General features: G+C 35.8%; 3 protein-coding genes across 4 annotated transcripts in view; 2 read left to right on the forward strand and 1 right to left on the reverse strand.

Moving 5' to 3' along the window:
• Positions 1 to 16,892, reverse strand: part of MED12L (mediator complex subunit 12L) — a 192,006-nt gene that overhangs the window by 127,171 nt on the left and 47,943 nt on the right. Inside the window, exons 14-15 of one of the 2 annotated variants that reach the window (XM_087725381.1) lie at positions 16,083 to 16,187; positions 11,687 to 11,869 (exon numbers count right to left, since the gene is read on the reverse strand). In XM_087725381.1, the coding sequence (XP_087581507.1) occupies positions 11,687 to 11,869; positions 16,083 to 16,187 (288 nt within the window). The remainder of the gene's footprint in view (positions 1 to 11,686; positions 11,870 to 16,082; positions 16,188 to 16,892) is intronic. The other variant, XM_087725382.1, reaches the window with a different exon arrangement.
• Positions 392 to 1,421, forward strand: LOC106542271 (P2Y purinoceptor 14-like). Its single transcript, XM_014057944.2, has one exon. The coding sequence runs from the start codon at positions 412 to 414 to the stop codon at positions 1,417 to 1,419; it is 1,008 nt and encodes a 335-aa protein (XP_013913419.2). The 5' UTR covers positions 392 to 411; the 3' UTR covers positions 1,420 to 1,421.
• On the forward strand, positions 5,265 to 9,921 carry GPR171 (G protein-coupled receptor 171). The gene is made up of 2 exons (XM_014073050.2): positions 5,265 to 5,340; positions 8,827 to 9,921. Exon 2 carries the CDS (start codon positions 8,873 to 8,875, stop codon positions 9,881 to 9,883), a length of 1,011 nt encoding a protein of 336 aa, XP_013928525.1. The 5' UTR covers positions 5,265 to 5,340; positions 8,827 to 8,872; the 3' UTR covers positions 9,884 to 9,921.

The following is a 16,892-nucleotide window of genomic DNA, read 5'->3' on the forward strand; positions in this document are numbered from 1 at the left end:
ATAATGGCGAAATATTCCCTATTAATAAAACTACAAGCAGGTGTGGTTATCAGAGGCTGACTTCAACTTTCAGTAGAAGCAATTAATTATTGTCTTCTATCGATTAAAAATTACCATTCTCTGACAGTACTCAAGGGTAGTGCATCTCGACATTAAATGAGGCTGTTTACATATCTATAATAAATAAAAGCATGTAAAATCACACGTTTTTGTGGTGGCTATTGTCTAAAAATTGCTTTGATCCTGTTTGAAATTATATTTCAAAACAGTAATACTTTATTTGAGAAGGTTGCCTTTTTACTTGCAATGGCATGTGACCATATGATATTATAAAAGAGAAAAATGCATGGAAATTGTTTTCTTAAACTTAACTTGATCTTTTTTTTTCCAGGGACTGCAAATGAACTGAACATGGTCGATTCAAGGAATATTTCAGAAAGTAACTGCGATAGAAATAAAATCATTACACAACAAATTATTCCATTGATCTATGGTTTCATCTTCATAGGTGGAATACTGTTAAATGCAGTGGCAGCTTGGATCTTTCTTCATATTCCTAGCAAGACAAGTTTTATTGTTTATCTCAAGAACATTGTCGCAGCCGACCTTATTATGAGCTTAACTTACCCTTTTAAAATAGTTTCTCACTCCAAAATTGGACATTGGCAGCTTGACTTTGTTTTCTGCCGCTTTTCTGCTGTCATCTTTTACCTAAATATGTATATTAATATAACATTATTTGGACTCATAGGCTTTGACAGATGCTTTAAAGTAATGAAGCCCCAATTCAGCACTTCTGCTTTCAATGTCCGGTGTAGCAAAATTGTATGTCTGGTCTTATGGCTGCTACAGATTGTTATCTCTTTTCCCAATATTATTTTAACAAACCAAATTTCTATAAAAAACAATTCAATTGACTGTATGAAGTTCAAAAGCCCTCTTGGACTCCAGTGGCACTTAGTTTCAAACTACACATGCCTAGGAACTTTCTGGATTGTGTTTTTTCTCCTAATTGTCTTCTACAGTTCCATTGCCAAGAAAATATATATTTCCCACCAAAAATTTAAGAAAAACTCCACACTGGCAAAGAAAAAGATCAACCGAAACATTTTCACCATCATGTTTGTGTTTATCGTTTGCTTTGTTCCATATCACCTGGTCAGAGCCCCATATATGTTAAAACAAATCAAACCTGATTATAACTGTGAGATTGAAAATATACTGTATTACCTAAAAGAATTTACATTGATACTGTCAGCTGCAAATGTTTGTCTTGATCCAGTTATTTACGTATTCCTTTGTCAACCGTTTAAGGAAAAACTGTACCAAAAATTGCATCTGAAAGTTAAAACATCTGAAGAGTTCAAAAATTCTAAATCAATGTCAAATGCTATTGCTGAAACAGTTACTAATTTATAAATTTTAACAGCAAAGGTCTTCAATCTTATGGAGATGTAGGGATGTTGTTGAATTAAAGAAACAGTGTGGCAGATGTCCCTGAATTATAGTTCAGAAGTTGAATCAGATAGACAGTAAATCAAGATTGGACAAATTGAGGTTTAACACTGACAGTTTATCAGAGATCTGTGATGATCAAGCAAGTTTTCCTTCAGTTGCACTTTTGTCATTTGCTACTAATATCTCTAATGACATCAGCTTAAAAATGTTCCTTAGCTTCAGAGAACCTCAAAGCTCTTCTAATCTGCATTAATAATCTGCATTATTAATATGCCTGTAGACCATGGAAGCTAACTTCAAATTCAAACCTCAGTGCCCAAAGACCAGCAATAATAAATATAACAATTCTGGGAGAAACATTAATTAATGAGTAAAAATAATCAGAAAGCACTGTAATGTCTTTGCATACTATGTTTTGAATTATTACTCTTCTCTCCTGCACTAGGGTTACTTTCTCTGATGTCACACACACTGTTATAAAGCAATACTTTACTTGTTCACAGTTTCCACAATGTCTCAATTAGATTATAACACTCATCAAAAGAGCATGCAGAAAGAACTTGGGATTTTAAGTCTGTGAAGAAAATACAGACCTAGCAGTGTTTAGGCATATAAAAGGATACTGCAGGAAAGGAACTAGAATAAGAAATAATAGTATTAATTGCAATAATAAGAATCTTGCAGAAGTTGCCAGACACATTTCCTCAATAGCATGTAAATCTGTTTAATATATGTGATGGAATAGTACAGCAAGATTTAACAAAAAGTCTTCTTCAGCTGGTCCAATAGCCTTGATGTTTAACTGGGCAAGTCATTTTATTATTACATTGTACCATTGCTATAGGAACAATGCTGGTTACGAAATGTTGCAGAGTACAATTCAAGGTACTGATCTACCTTTAAAGTCCATTATGGTTTGAAAAGACTATATAACCCCACCCCACCCCATGCCATGCCTTTCCTAGATAGTTTATGCTTGACCGGTCAAGGGAGACAGTTAAAGCTTGATGAAGACTAACATCTAACAGGAGGCTGGGCTCCAGACATTTGCTGTGAGAGCTCCTCTCCTCTCATTTGGAATAGCTTCTCTCTTGAGGCAAACATGGGCCCCACAGTTATGGCCTTCTGGAAGCTGGTAAAGATAACAGCTGTAGCAGAGGGCTTTCAAAGATCAGTTGCAGAGTCAGTGTATATAAATTAGTTAACATATGAGCATTATATTGGAATTTGTAATCAATTACTGTTATTATTTTACTTCACTATTATTATTCATTTATTATTGTTGTGTTTAGTATTGTTTTTTGTTATTAACTGTAAAACATGTAGTGTCTTCCCCAAGTAATTGGGAAATAAATACTGTATTGTTTTCAAGTTCTTTACAATTGACTGATTATGTACCATTTTATCATTTTAACTCCAGTGACCAATAGATGATCTACACTCAATCTATTTCATGTCTCCCAAAGATGCACTCATACCTCTGTGACTGAGTTCATCCACTTTGCTGCTGGTCATCCTTTACTTCTCTTTCCTTCTAATTATAGTTTCTGTGCATGTTGTTTTATTCCTAACAATACAAGAGTTGTTTATCATTGCTTTATCCCAGGGTTATGAAATGATGCCTTTGCCATTATCGCTAAAGTGATTGTTTGCCTCCAGCATCTTCCTATATCTCTGTTGCACCTTATAGATGCCTGCTTGCTTTAGCTGGGCAGCTGGGAAGAACTTCACATGCATTCAGTGGTGGGATGCAACCAGTTTAACAACCGGTTCGGTGAGTGTGTGCTTTGTGCACGTGTGTGCCTAATGTGTGCTTTGTGCATGCAGCATTCAAAAACCACCCATTTTAAGCTTAAAAACTTACCTTCTTTGTCAGCGTAAAACAGCTGATGCATGGAAAATCGCTGTGCTGCAAATCAGCTGAGCTAAAAAACAGGGAAATATAGGCCAGGAAAGGACAGGAATGGGTGGGCAGGGCCAGCTGCTCATCGGAACTACTGGTTCGCCCGAATGGGTCCGAACCAGCTGAATCCCACCTCTGCATACATTCCCAACATTAGTATACCCTTCTGACAGTCTTCAGTTCCTACTTTCCTGGAACACACCACCACCACCACCATAAGGTAGCAGAATAGGATTGGGATGGGGTGGGGAGAGACTTTGAGTCAGTGTTGACACCTATCATCCAGCTGGACAAGTCCCTCCAGTTTTCTTGACTGTATTTCAGAAGTGACTTGCCCTTGCCTCCTTCTTCGGTTGAGAGGACGTGACTGGCCGAAGGTCACCCAGCTGTTTCACATGTAAGGCAGGAGTAGCACTGACTACAACATCTAGTTTCTAGCCTGGTGCTTTAACCACTTCCCCAAACTGGCTTGCTTCTTTGCAATAGATCTCTTTAATATCTGTTTTAGATTTCAATGCAAAGCAGACCAAATTTCGTCAGATCTTTCTTTCTCTCTTTAAAAAACACTTGGAATTATCTGGCACTTCATCTGAATATGACTGAACCAAACTAAGAGATGATTAGCCCTGCCTCTCCTCTCTTACCTTTCTCTGCAATAAAATCTTAGGGCAAAGGAGGGCACCAATACATTTTATCACTTTCACTGGGGAACTGTGTCTCTCTCTTCCCCCCTCTCACTCTCTCTCTTCCTTTTTTTTTATTTGCACGTATCTGAAAAATAACTTTGCGTTGTTCTTAGTGTCTTTCATCAACTTCACCTCATCTTAATCTTTTAGCATTTTTGATGCCATCGCTATATTTTGGCCTCTATTTACCCTTGTAAGAGCCGAGGTGGCGCGGTGGTTAAATGCAGCACTGCAGGCTACTTCAGCTGACTGCTAGATCAGCAGTTCAGCGGTTCAAATCTCACCGGCTCAGGGTTGACTCAGCCTTCCATCCTTCCGAGGTGGGTAAAATGAGGACCCGGATTGTTGTTGGGGGCAATATGCTGACTCTGTAAACCTCTTAGAGAGGGCTGAAAGCCCTATGAAGCGGTATATAAGTCTACTGCTATTGCTATATTGCTATTGTAGTTTATAATTCATTCATCCCCTAAATATGCCTGTTATGGGTGCAACCTCAATCCTGAGGTTGTTTGCCTGCCTCGGAGCTCTTATTGAATAGGATGTGTTACTTGGAACCCTGACAGTCAGCTTTCTTACTTTTTTGTGCACATGGATCCTTTCTACTACCCTCTTTCTCCCAACCCCAATTGAAACTGTTTACAAATCAGTTTCTGCTATCTGCTTTTTTTTAAAAAAAAAAACACCCACCTTCCATTGCATTTTCTCCATTAACTTCTCCCACCATGAAATGCTATTATAATTGTTCTGAGTTCATTAAAACCTACCTCAGCATTAACTTCTCTTAAAAAACAAAAAGTCCACTATTGCATAATACCTTCTACTCAATGCCCTTATTACCCCCATTTTTTCAGCAAAGTCTTCCCTTTGAGTTAAATCAGTTGAAGTACAGGTAAATCTTTACACAATAGAGATACAACAATAGAAATTCTACAAGAAAACTAGCTTCCTTTCTTCATAAAAAATCATTATTGCCTATTCCTAATTTTACTTACTCTCACTTTCTCACACACATACACAAAACCCTTGTTACAAAAACAGAGAATTGATTTTATGCTGCTGTGACAAATTTATTTTGTTATCTTGCATAAGATATTTTTCTATATCTTTCTTTAAGCAGCTTTAAATTAGCTATCTTGCATACATAAAGATTTTCAACTAAATTCTGATTTCACATGCATCAACTGGAACACTTGAAAGGCACAGGAAATTCTACTTTACAAGCCACAAACCAAAGAAAGAACACGCTGGGCAACATTAAACAGAGCTACTTCTGTTTTTCTGATAAGACAGCAGGTATGTACCTCTTAAAATATAATTCATTCTCAAACTATTTAATTTCATATGTAGTATTGTATTTTTTTTATACATTTCCAGGATAAAGTTGAACTTCATCAGTAACTGAGATTTAACCTGAGATAAATTAAGCATCTGAGAATTTAAAAAGCAAGACAAACCAACTACTTTGGTGCTTTCAAATATCTAATGTAATACAGGTCCAGGAATCCATTACTGCCTCAGAGAATTGTTTTTACATTATTTAGCCCTTTAGATTTAGCAGAATGAGTAACTTTTTAAAGCCATAAATAGAGGTGTAAGTAAAATATGCCAAATATAGAAAACAGCATATTTACTCATGACATAAATTGTGTGTGAGTGTGTGTGTGTGTAGACAGACAGACACTAATAATAAATGACTAACAGCTACTTTGCCACCACATGCAATGAGCTACCTAAAACAGCTGATCATTCCAGCTCAGCTCTGCTCTCAATTGCACTCAAAATTGCTGAAAATTCAACAAGAGATTTCCACAAGTAGGTATTAGCCAGTTCTCTGTGTGTGTGTGTGTGTGTGTGTGTGTGTGTAACTGTGCACAGATAATCACAATTGAGCCCAAATTTATGTTGCTAAGATAATTAAGAGTTTTACCCTATTATATGATCTTTCTCACTATAGTTGTTAAGTGAATCACTGCAGTTGTTAAATGAGTAGCACAGTTGTTTGTTAAGTGAATCTAGCTTCCCTGTTGACTTTGCTCATCAGAAAGTTGTAAAAGGTAATCACATGATCCCAGGGCACTGCAACCATCATAAATATGAACCAGTTGCTAAGTGTCCAAATTTTGTTCATGTCACTATGGGGATTACACAATAGTTGTTAAGTGCGAAAAATGCTCATAAGTCACTTTTTTCAGTGACACAGTAACTTTGGATGGTCACTAAATGAATACTTGTAAGTTGAATGGACTACCCGTAGTCAGATTCATATGTTAATTTTAGTCAAAGAGTTTTAATGCTAATCATGGCAACATCCATCCATGCCACAAAACTAGCACACATATCCAATTACCTTTGGTTTTTGTACAACTCTCTTTGCAAGGGGATAAATGAATTCCAACATTTTATTCTTTGTGTGAGCAAATAATCCAAAATCCAAGTTAAGAATTGATTTTGTTGATAATAGTTTTTTTAAGTAATTGCAATAGTTTATTTTTAGGCAGCTTAGGCTAATTTACCATCATACAAAACACAAAGCATAGACTAAAAATAAAAAACTAGTAGCAAATATAAACAAATTATTAAATATAATTTATAAATGATTATTAAAAGTAGAAAATTGGATTAATTAAAAGGAAACCACAAACTACTGTAAATTCTGTAACTGAACATACCAACGATGACTAAGTCAAATACACACTTCTTTAGAGACAGCCTGCAAGCGTCTTAAATCATACTGGCAGTATTGGCTGTAAATACAGTATGAATGCCTGATGTATAAAAGAGCTTTGTAGATCAGGGTTGAAATGAGATTTACAATGCCAAGAAAAGTCAGTGGACATTGCCATTTTCAATATAATGGAGATAAGATGTAGTCTTTGTAGTGAAAATACAGCTTTGGCCTATTATGTCAAGATGTCAATAATTTATAAATTATAAGTGGAACAGAACTCACAATAAAGAGATCCAAAGTCAGAAGTCAAATGACCCTTGCTGTGAAAACCTCATTCAGATAATAATATTATTGCCTAAATTTCACTTTTTCAGAAAATTTCACTGTTGTCAATTCACAAACAAATGGAGAGAAAAATATACAGAATATATTTGTATATTTGTATACAAATATACAAATATATATATTGTATATATATAGTGGGAGATTAAATTTAATGTACAATATCTGTTGTACTGTGATGGCAACTTAGATCATACCCCACAACAGGGAGTTTGCTCTTAATTCTGGACAAGGGAAAGATAAAGGGGATATCACCGAGCCTAACTTTTCTAATAACATTTTGGATAAGGGAAACAGTGTGGATCAAATCTAGAAGCTTCCACTTCTGATACTTTTCTAAAGAACATTAAACAACCAAAAATTTCTCATGCCTTCTATGGCTAAGGAATTCTGGAGTTCAGTGTTCAGTAAGAATGAAAACATATGTTCCATTCCAGTAATCTGGAATTATTAACTGTAACATATTTGTAATTATTCACCAGTTAAAACAAATTAAGTCACCAAAAGGGTTGTATTTACAGCAGTGGGAGAAAAAAGCCAGACTAAAATATGACTCTCTCTGACTGTAAAATTGCTAACTACAAAAGGAATGTAAAAGGTTCATGGCAAGGTTTATACTACTAAAGCCTCTTCAAGTCATTGAAATGCCTACCAAATTGGATATCATGTATTATTGTTATTACAAGTTTGTTCTACTCTTAACAGTAAAATAACAGGCACAGAACAGGATGCAAAACCACCTTTGAAACAAAACAGCAGACCGAGCTTCTCTTTATTTATGGCAGGCTGAGGCAGGTCTAAACTTTTTCCATAGTTGTCTCTCTCTCTCTGCTCAGTGAAGTACAGTTTGATCAGGAGAGCACGATAGAGTTGGGTATTTTTACTTTTTCCTTTGCTTTGGTTTGCTTTTTAATTATTTTCTATTTTCTGGGCAGAATATTTCTGGATTAAACAATTAGCAAATAAATAATGTACAAACAAATAGCCACAGAGCTGAAGAAATGAAAAAAAGGAGGGTCCTCTTATTCTGATTGTGAAGGTAGTGGACAATCATAACATGGTACCAATAAAGGAGGATATTTATAGGGTTGAAATGTGGGGTCCTTGGTGCTCTGTGAGTTGGGTGTGTTTCTTGAAGATGTTGTATTAACCAAACTAGGTAGTTTTTTTCTGATTTCTCTTAATATATTAATGACACTACACCTTTTTTAAGACTGAGAAGGCAAATAGTAATATTTCATATATTTATCAGAAACTCAGTGTTCATTGTTTTTCATTTGGGTGAAGTTACTTTGCTTCTGATTCCTAGAAGTAGCAATCTTAGCACATTTATGTTGAAGAGGAAATGATTGCTTTTATAATTGCCTATTCAGCATTCATACTCAATTTACTACAATTGTTACTACTTATACTGGTACAAAACTACTACTTTTGTTGCAGACTAACACCTTAAACATGCCTACATTCTATACAACATGCCTACATCTATCCAACACTACTATTTATATCTTAATTAAACTATTTTTAAGGTTATAGGCAAACAAGAGACCTTTCTCAGTCACAATGCCTGCCCTTTTCCTATCCTGCTCTTATTCAAAAGCTTTTTAAAATTCTTTTCTACATTAGATTTGATAAGTTGTGGGGCTCTTATGCAAATACCCAAGTGTTAGTTTGTGTGTTTCGTTACTCTATCCAAACAATTATTTTTTTCTTTCTTCCTTCCTTCCTTCCTTCCTTCCTTTCTTATTCTCTCTCTCTTTCATTCACAGATTTGAAGTGATTCCTACAATTTGGCTCTACTTTGAAAGATTCTAGATGGCTTCAACCAATTCTTCAGAATGCAATATTTATTCTCAGATGCAGCCATTCACTTATATTTATTATTTGATTTTTCTTATTGGGTTCATCGGCAGCTGTTTTGCCCTCTGGACCTTCCTGAAGACCAAGAAGCATCGCAAATGCATAAATGTTTACTTAATTAACCTACTGACCGCAGATTTTTTGCTGACCCTTGCCCTGCCAGTGAAAATAATTGTAGATTTAGGAATTGCCCCATGGAAACTGAAAATATTCCACTGTCAAGTCACAGCATGCCTGATCTACATTAATATGTACTTATCAATCATATTCTTGGGATTTTTAAGCATGGACCGATGTCTCCAATTAACAAAGGGATACATGATCTATAGGATTCAGGAACCTGGTTTTGCCAAGATGATTTCAGCAGTGGTATGGGTAATGGTTCTCTTCATAATGGTACCAAATATGATTATTCCAATCACAGAGGTTGAAGAATCACCAAATGTGGGATGCATTGATTTCAAAACAAAACTGGGAAGAGACTGGCACGTGTTCACCAATTTCATATGTACTGCAATATTTCTGTATTTTTCAGCTATGGTGCTCATCTCTAATTTTCTTGTGATCAGATTACTTTTTCAAAACAAAGGCACGGAAGGCTATCTCAATGTAAAAAAAGCTCTGGTAAACATCCTTTTAGTTACCGCAAGCTACATCATATGTTTTCTTCCTTACCATATTGTTCGAATCCCATATACGCTAAGCCAAAGCAAAGCTCTAATCACAGACTGTTTTCTCAGAGAATCTCTCTACAAAGCAAAAGAATCCACTTTGCTTTTTGGTGTATCAAATCTGTGCTTTGATCCCATTTTGTATTTTTATTTTTCAAAAACATTTAGACTAACAGTGACTAAAAGTTTTGCATCCTTTAAAGGTAGACACGTTTCTCTAGATGATCAAGAAATGCATGGAGAGAAAACACCACACTTTCAGGTTACAGCTGAGACTGCAATCCTTTCCGCATGAATGGGACATTAAAAATGCATTTGTTTTTTCAACTTCATTAGCATCCTGTTGACTTCTATGGTTTGAATATGGCTGGGAATTATTGGGGGCGAAAAGTGGCAAGGCTGAACAGAAGGAGAACATAGACCTTTCAGGGGGTATACCAAACAGTTTATACTTCATCCTCTAGATCAGTGGTCTCCAATTTTTCTGGCTCGGTGGACCAGCGGAGGCATCAGTGGTTATGGGGGAGAAAGCAGGAACGGTTTTGCGTGGACAAGAGCTCATTTCACAATGCAAGTTCACCCACAAACACTCCCCCACCAGTTCCATGGCTGGGTTCCCAATAGGCTACGGTCCAGCACCAAGCTAGAGAGCAGAGGTTGGGGGTCCCTGCTCTTGATTGCAATGAACCTCCCAGAGCAGATCATAATTAAATAATTAAATAGTAAAAATATAGGATCAACATCATCATACAAAGTTATAAATAAAATATTAGAAAATAAATGAAAGACATGAAACATGAACACTGGCTAAAAAGCTCATTTAATAGGCCTGGGTAAGATTTAAGTCTCACTTGTTACTGAAAAATGTCTCCAAAATTAGCCCAAAGATTATTTCATTTCATCAGTGAATAATTGTTAGATGTTTCCAGAGTTCAGATTAAGAACTTTTGAGTGTGGTGAGTCACATAAAGATCTTAAAAGAGATGCATGTTTTTATGATCTGCTTAACAGTAAGTACATTATTTCTTCGTTGGTTTTAATACACACATGAACTGTAAGTTATTGAAAGAGAAATTCTAATCAAAATGATCACAGATAAAAGAAAAAGTACACAAACTGAGAACTTTCTCATGAATGCATCTGAGCCAAATATGTATCATTTAGTACACAATTTTCTATTTTAGTCTTCCCCTTATTGCACATCTGCCATTGCTAAAGTAGAACAGATGTGTGTCAGCTCATTATTCCCAAAATGATGTCCTTCAAAGCTATGGGTTAAGCCCCTTTGAATAGAACTCAGTAGGAAAATACAGTTTTCAAAGGATTTCATCAGGTATTCTAAGCATGGCAGTAACTTGATACATTTAAATTGCTGACAATTTTCAGGCTTACAATCAGGAGGACACCCAGTTTTCAAAAATTGAGGGGGAATAGATTGCTAACTCTGGTTCTAAGCCTAATATCTCATACCTGTGAGATCATGCACTTTTCAAAAGGACCCCATTTTTAATTATTTATAAAATTGTGCTTTCACTAAACAAAATGTTTTATTTGTCTGGACAAGTTCCTGCAGTTTGCTTGGCAAGATATTCAGAAGTGGTTTGTCACTGCTTTCTTTCTAGGGCTGAGAGAGAATAACTGGCCAAAAGTCACTCACCTTTCTTTATGCACGAGATGGGATTAAAATTCAGAGTTTCTCAATTTGTGGCTCAATGCCTTTAACTACTACACCAAACTGACTCTCTGAAGTCTATGTAGCAAAAAATTCATGCATGAGAGTTGAATCTTACATTATATCATAATGTTGATTCTATCCATTCCAAGTTACATTTCTAATTGATTAGGTCCCATTACATATAACAGAATATGTTTAGTTATGATTAAACTATTATTCTTTTCAGGGAAGCTTAAATAATGGAGAAGCCAGTTAAAGAGCAAGTTGCCATGCAGCTAAATTGTGATGTAGACTGCAGATGACAATAAGTTAGGAACTGAATAAACTTACCCAGACACATTTCCTAAATAATATATGTATATGAAGTGGATCTCATTGCTCATAATTTTGCATCACCTCTTAAAGATGGGAAAGGTTACTTACCAAAGGTATAGGAAAATGTGTAGCATACTGCAAATGTCGAAGGAGGTGGTAATTTGATGGAAGAATCAGCTCCCTTCCTTTTTCTTTCTTTGTAGACTTTTCGTTATTTACTGAAGCTCTTCTGTTTTGTACTGGTATTGAATTCAGATTTTCACAAGACTCCCCAGGCATTGGAGAAAAGATCTAGGCCATTTAAAATATTTAATATTATAAACATAAATGTCCTCCAGATTTATAGTATGGTTATTTAAAAAAAAAGAAACAAGAAATAAATCAAAGGTATCTATGATTTATTTTGAATATAATGGAATTATCTTAAAATAGGCAATAATGAATAGTGAAGTTAATGAGCAGCTGGGATTGCATTCAGTACTAACAATAAAACAGTTGCTATTCCAGAAAACCCCCTGCATTCCATGAAAGTAGCAACAGTCACTTATAATGAACAACTTCCTATTCCAGCTCCCAGCTTTTACGTTGCAGTAATAAGAAAATGGAACAAATGCAAACTTCTTATTAAAAAAACATAAAGATAGGGTAACTGTTTCTAATGCCAAAGAAACCTGCCTATGTAGAGTTAGTTCTCGACTTACAAATATTTGTTAAGTGACCATTCAAACTTACAACAGCATTAAAAAAAAGTGACTTATGACCATTTTTCTCTTTTATGATTGTTGCAGTATCTCTGTGGTAACATGATCAAAATTCAGAAGTTTGGCAACTGTCATGTATTTATGATGGTTGCAAGGTCCCAGAATCACCTTTTGTGATCTTCTGATAAGCAAAGTCAATGAGGAAGCCAGATTTGCCTAACAGCTATATTACTAACTTGATAACTGCACTGATTCGCTTAACAATTCTGGCAAGTATGTAAAATAGAGCAAAATTTACTTAGCTGCCTTGCTTAGCAATGGATTTTGGTTCTAAGTCTACCTGTGCTCACTGTTCTCTTTTAGGTAAATATAGAATACAGTAAAACATAAAGGTAGTCCTCAATGTACAATCACAATTCAGAGTTGAATCATTAAGTAAAGCAATTGTTAAGCAAGATGCCCACATGATGGCATCACTCAATTCCAATTCTCCCAGTTGTGGTCATTAAGTAATTGCATGGGTTATTAAATGGATCACCAGATACAGGGCCTTCTACCTGTCCCACCATGCCTGAGATGCCCAGCCAGGCCTCTTCACATTCTACCACACCTGGGAGATGCAGGGCCTTTTCCCGTCTACCATGGCCTGGAAGCCCAGTACTCTCCTCACCATGTCCAGGTCCGCTTAGGTTTGCCTTTTTCTGCAGTTGCAGGCGTGACTAGACAATCTGAGATGCGACCTTCCTTCTAAAGCTGCTTCACAGCATCCATAAGACAGATCCTCAAAATAGCATGAAAGATGACTAGAAAGCTAGCAAATGCCGTGGTTCTGAATACTTCTTTCTAGTCTTCAGAATGATCACATTTCCTAGTTTTCCAGCAGATGAGAAGAACACCAGGTGTATAAATGATGGTCAGATCTTCAGGATTTGAGTTCCATTTATTCACGTTGGTGGAGGGGCTGAGCGATGCACAAAAGAAGAAAAAACCTTCTCCAGGCTGCATAAACACTCCTTGAATCATCGGGCATAAGCCATTTCTTCAGCCCGATAGAGGGGTTGAGCTCCAGTCAGCAGGCAGTTCTTTCAGCCAGACCTGAAACCAGGGAAGTCCTTCCCGCAGGTGGGCAGCAGCCTGAAACCCTGCCTGCTTTCTCACTGACTTTCTAAGGAAACCAACAGAGAACATTGCAAATGGCAATCACATGATTGGGAGGGGGTAGCTGGCAACTATTTGTTAAGTGAATATCCATTGCCATAAAACTGAAAAGTGATCATGTGATCATGGGGAGAAGAAAACATTATATTCTTAACAGTTCTTGGAGCTTGAAGAAGCTGCCTTGGTTGCCAGTCTGGTTCTGGGTGCAATTCCAGGCTACTTGAGGAATTGTCTCATCCCACTGAAATTGGCCCGTCCCATCCATGCCAGTAGAGAAGACATGCTGTGGGCTCTGTCGGCCCATTTGTTTTGGCCAGCAGGTTCCAGCAGAAGGGCTTTCTCTACCATTGCACCTGGAACATTTTGTCCCTGGAAGGTTGGCCCCAACCCTCCTGATCTTTCATAAGGGCCTAAAGACCTCGCATTGCCAGTTAGTTGGGACCCCAATGGAGGAGCATCACAATGGAGGTGATTGATCAATTAACAAATAGATCCTATCTCTCCATCTCCTTTACAATCTGTAATTGGATTGGTGTGTGTGTGTGTGTGTGTGTGTGTGTGTGTGTGTGTGTGTGTGTGTGGTGTTATATCAAAGCACCTGGTATGCCCAAATAGTTTATAAGCAAAAATGCAACAAATTTATATATATATATATGTTTTCTGAGGTTTTCACGGGTGTTAGTATGTAGGTCTCTAGTTGTTCGGGTTTTCTCCCACGTAGAATTGGAGATGTCTTGGCGACGTTTCGACGAAGTCACATTCGTCATCTTCAGGCTGCTGCTGATTACTTCAGGTTTGGTGTTTCCAGGAGTACTCCTGGAAACACCAAACCTGAAGTAGTCAGCAGCAGCCTGAAGATGACGAATGTGACTTCGTCGAAACGTCGCCAAGACATCTCCAATTCTACGCGGGAGAAAACCCGAACAACTAGAGACCTATATATATATATATATATATATATATATATATATATATATATATATATGTATATGTATATGTATATGTATATGTATATGTATATGTATATGTATATGTATATGTATATGTATATGTATATGTATATGTATATGTATATGTATATGTATATGTATATGTATATGTATATGTATATGTATATGTATATGTATATGTATATGTATATGTATATGTATATGTATATGTATATGTATATGTATATGTATATGTATATGTATATGTATATGTTTATGTTTATGTTTATGTATATGTATATGTATATGTATATGTTGTATATGTATATGTATATGTATATGATGTATATGTATATGTATATGTATATGTATATGTATATGTATATGTATATGTATATGTATATGTATATGTATATGTATATGTATATGTATATGTATATGTATATGTATATGTATATGTATATGTATATGTATATGTATATGTATATGTATATGTATATGTATATGTATATGTATATGTATATGTATATGTATATGTATATGTATATGTATATATAAAATCCAGAAGTGTTTTATGGGCTATATAGCACACTTTCGAAGACCAGCATAACTTTGAATGGCTCACTAAAGGTTTGGTTCTAAGTCAAGAACTACCTGGTTCAATATGCATGCAGATATTTGTAAGTTTTCAGCTAATATGAATCTTGTTATATCTAAACATCTAGTTCCTTCACTGCAATTTGCAAGTGAAACAATCACATTTACAATCATATTACCACAGGATTCCTATTGACTCATACCACTGATGAGTACCAATTTACTACTGTCAGTTAGCAGTAGCTCTCCGGGATTTTAGAAAGTGGGCAATCTGACATTTCAGTTTGGTTTCGTTTTGACTTCAAATAAGCAGCAGTCTCAATTAGCATGCCCAACAGACAGAGTTTCTTTAAAAAAATCCTTTTTCAACTCTTCCCTGCTACTGATATAAAGTTTGGAAATAGCTCATCACGCAATAAGATGAAGAGCCTCTATACCCAGGCTAACATTGAATTAAATGCTTACAGTTAATTCTATATAAATGGGTGGAGATGATGATTGACCTATTTCAGAAACATCTAAAACAAATAGTTTCTATTTTATCAAGAAAACAATTATAGTATGCTTTTGTACAATACTGTATATTAAAGAAATGTAAAACATATTTATTGATTTTTCTTATTTTATAATATGGGAAACATTCATCTTTGATGACTGATTATTCAGGAGCACTTATTTCTACACATCACACTATACGCAAACATTCTCTTTGGAATCTTGGCACTCTACATGCTGAAATTTGCTTCAGATGATGTGGCTATCCATATTAAAGTAACAAATAAGGGTGAACATGGCTAGAAGGTCTATGAAAGAATTTGTATTTCAGGGTTTTCAAAGGAAAAAACAAAAATAATATGAAGATATACTTGAACTTGTGCATGATGCCATCAACACGTTGGCATTTTGAACATTAGTGAAACTAAATGAAGAAGCTTGAAAACCTAACGTGATACTGTTTTTCAGAATGAAAGTAGATTTCTTCTAAACAAATTGAGGTATGTGAAAATGTGAAAAGAAATGTACAGTAGGCAAGCAGAGCATATTTAATGATGTCATGTGGCAAAGGGAAGAATGAATAAATACATAGTTTGTGGGTTTAAAATAAGGAGTTAAACCTACTGGAAATTCCGAACCAAAGTCTGTCTTAAAGTCATTCTTGTCTACATCATCAAAAATATTAGTGGTTCCTGAGTCAATATACATGTGTTCCATAAGACTATGTTCCTAATTGTCACCAAAGAGACAAAAACAAAAATGTGAGTCAGAATGTAGTGAAAACTCTTTGGACTGATAACAAATTATATGAATTCAAGCATAATAAAGATTACTGATTTCCGTATTTTTCCGAGTATAACACGCACCTTTTTCCCCTCAAAAAAGAGGCTGAAAAACTGGGTGCATTTTACACACTGAATACAGCATTTTTGGCCTCCTGAAACCCCGCCCCCTTTGCAAAAATGGCCATGCATAGACTTTAGGAGGCTTTCAGAGTGCTCCTGGAGGCTGGGAAGAGCAAAAATGAGTGAGACACAGGCCATTTTTGTCATTTTTGCGCCCAGCCCCCAGGAACACTCTATAAGCCTCCTAAAAGCTATACATGCCATTTTTTGACAAAAAAACCCCAGCCTGTTTTTGTGAAAAATGGGCCATATTTTAGAGGTGTGAAGAGTGCAAAAACTTTTTTTAAATTTTCCTCTTCAAAATCTTGGTGTGTCTTATACTTTGGTGTGTCTTATACTCTGAAAAATACGGTATATGCAAGAAGAGTGAATACTTTATAATAGTCAATGGACATTACAATCAAGATAGGTTATCTTTGGTATGTGCTTAACACAATACAATTAAGAAGCTTGAGGAGAGTTTACTCAGGAGATCAGCCTGTAAAACTGTTTACAATTGAATGAATGATCTCCCAGGAAATGAGTTTTT

Source organism: Thamnophis sirtalis, unplaced genomic scaffold, assembly GCF_051295495.1.
Source record: "Thamnophis sirtalis isolate CommonGarterSnake01/CBP01778 unplaced genomic scaffold, rThaSir2_p1.2 scaffold_11, whole genome shotgun sequence".
Lineage (NCBI taxonomy): Eukaryota > Metazoa > Chordata > Lepidosauria > Squamata > Natricidae > Thamnophis > Thamnophis sirtalis.

Coding starts and splice junctions, on each gene's coding strand:
- LOC106542271 (XM_014057944.2), top strand. CDS start 412: ATGGTCGATTCAAGGAATATTTCAGAAAGTAACTGCGATAGAAATAAA.
- GPR171 (XM_014073050.2), top strand. CDS start 8,873: ATGGCTTCAACCAATTCTTCAGAATGCAATATTTATTCTCAGATGCAG.